This window comes from Arachis stenosperma, chromosome 2, assembly GCF_014773155.1.
Source record: "Arachis stenosperma cultivar V10309 chromosome 2, arast.V10309.gnm1.PFL2, whole genome shotgun sequence".
NCBI lineage: Eukaryota > Viridiplantae > Streptophyta > Magnoliopsida > Fabales > Fabaceae > Arachis > Arachis stenosperma.
The window spans coordinates 101,089-102,887 of NC_080378.1; the positions used below are offsets into that span (position 1 = coordinate 101,089).

The window sequence follows — 1,799 nt, forward strand, 5'->3', positions numbered from 1 at the left end:
CCAAGGAAGAATCCAAGCCTAGGTTGATAAGATGGGTCTTGTTACTTCAAGAGTTCAACATAGAGATTAAAGATAGAAGTGGAGCAGAGAACAAGGTGGCTGACCACCTATCAAGAATCCCACATGAAGAGGATGAAGCACAATAATTTGAAGTGAATGAAAGCTTCCCTGATGAGCAGTTGATGATGATTCAGGAAAGCCCTTGGTTTGCTAATATAGCCAACTTCAAGGCTATTGGGGAGTTGCCCACCAACATCAATAAGTACATAAGGAGGAAGCTACTCAATGATGCTAAACACTACATCTGGGATGAGCCCTACTTGTTTAAAAAGGGTGTTGATAGAATCTTGAGGAGGCGTATTTCACAAGAGAAAGGGCAAGAAGTGTTGTGGCAATGCCATGGATTCGCATATAGAGGCCATTTTACTGGAGAAAGAACTGCAGCCAAGGTGCTGCAATGTGGGTTCTTTTGGCCAACAATATTCAAAGATGAAAATGAATTAGTATCAAGGTGCAATGAATGCCAAAGAGCTAGCAATCTATCAAAGAAAAATGAGATGCCACAGCAGTTTATCCTAGAACTTGAGTTGTTTGATGTATGGAGGGATTGACTTCATGGGTCCCCTCCCCACTTTATACTCAAACAAGTACATTCTAGTGGCAGTGGACTATGTATCTAAGTGGGTGGAGGAGATTGCAATCCCAACAAATGATAATAAGATAGTCATGAACTTTCTTAGAAGAAATATCTTCAGCCGATTTAGAGTCCCCAGAGCCCTTATTAGTGATGGAGGAAGTCATTTCTGCAACAGACCATTAGAAGCCCTCCTCATGAGACATGGAGTGAAACATAAGGTTGCAACACCTTATCACCCTCAAACAAGTGGGTAGACAGAGCTATCCAACAGAGAGTTAAAAAGAATTCTAGAAACGATTGTGGGAGCTTCAAGAAAGGACTGGTCAAAGAGGCTGGACGATGCTCTTTAGCCATATAGGACAACCTTTAAAACACCAATTGGGATGACCCCATATCAGCTGGTGTATGGGAAGGCATGTCACCTACCCCTTGAACTTGAACACAAAGTCTTTTGGGCACTCAAGCTGCTGAATTTTGATAGTAATGCTGCTGGGGAGAAAAAGATCTTGCAACTGCAAGAATTAGAAGAACTCAGATCTCAAGCATATGAGAATGTCAAAATCTATAAGGAGAAAGCTAAGAAATGGCATGACCAAAAGATAGCAAGAAGAGAGTTTGTAGAAGGCCAAAAGGTGCTGCTATACAATTCAAGGCTCAAGTTCTTCCTAGGAAAACTTAAGTCAAGATGGTATGGACCTTTCACCATCCTCAAGGTGTCTCCCTATGGTCATGTAGAGCTCATGGAGGACAAAACACGGAGAACCTTCACTGTAAATGGCCAGAGACTCCAGCATTACTTGGGAAACTTACTGGATGAGCAGAGAGTGAGCTACAATCTCAACTAAAGAAGGAGGAACGTCAAGCTAGTGACGATAAAGAAGCACTAGTTGGGAGGCACCCCAACACTCTGTATCCTTTTTAAAATCTTGTTTTTTTTTTGTAGTCTATGACTATTAAGATAGGTAGTTTAATTTTAGTCTCTTAGTTGATAGTTCTTTAGTTTATTCTCTTTTATTTACTAGGAGTGTAAGGTTGCATAATCACTCAATTGAAGTTGGTTGAATGGGCTGAGAACTAGCTAAAGAGCTAAGTTTGGTATGGCCACTAATCCACTTAATTTAGGCTTACAACCCTTTGAATGAGTTAATATTGAAAGTAAGCC

The 1,799-nt window shown here is 40.8% G+C and overlaps 1 protein-coding gene across 1 annotated transcript; it reads left to right on the top strand.

Moving 5' to 3' along the window:
• The first annotated feature begins 1,020 nt into the window (after positions 1-1,020).
• On the top strand, positions 1,021-1,482 carry LOC130961130 (uncharacterized). The gene has a single exon (XM_057886843.1). The coding sequence runs from the start codon at positions 1,021-1,023 to the stop codon at positions 1,480-1,482; it is 462 nt and encodes a 153-aa protein (XP_057742826.1).
• The last annotated feature ends 317 nt before the right edge of the window (positions 1,483-1,799 follow it).

Excerpts from the sequence above, each read along its gene's own strand:
- LOC130961130 (XM_057886843.1), top strand. The coding sequence starts at position 1,021 with ATGACCCCATATCAGCTGGTGTATGGGAAGGCATGTCACCTACCCCTT.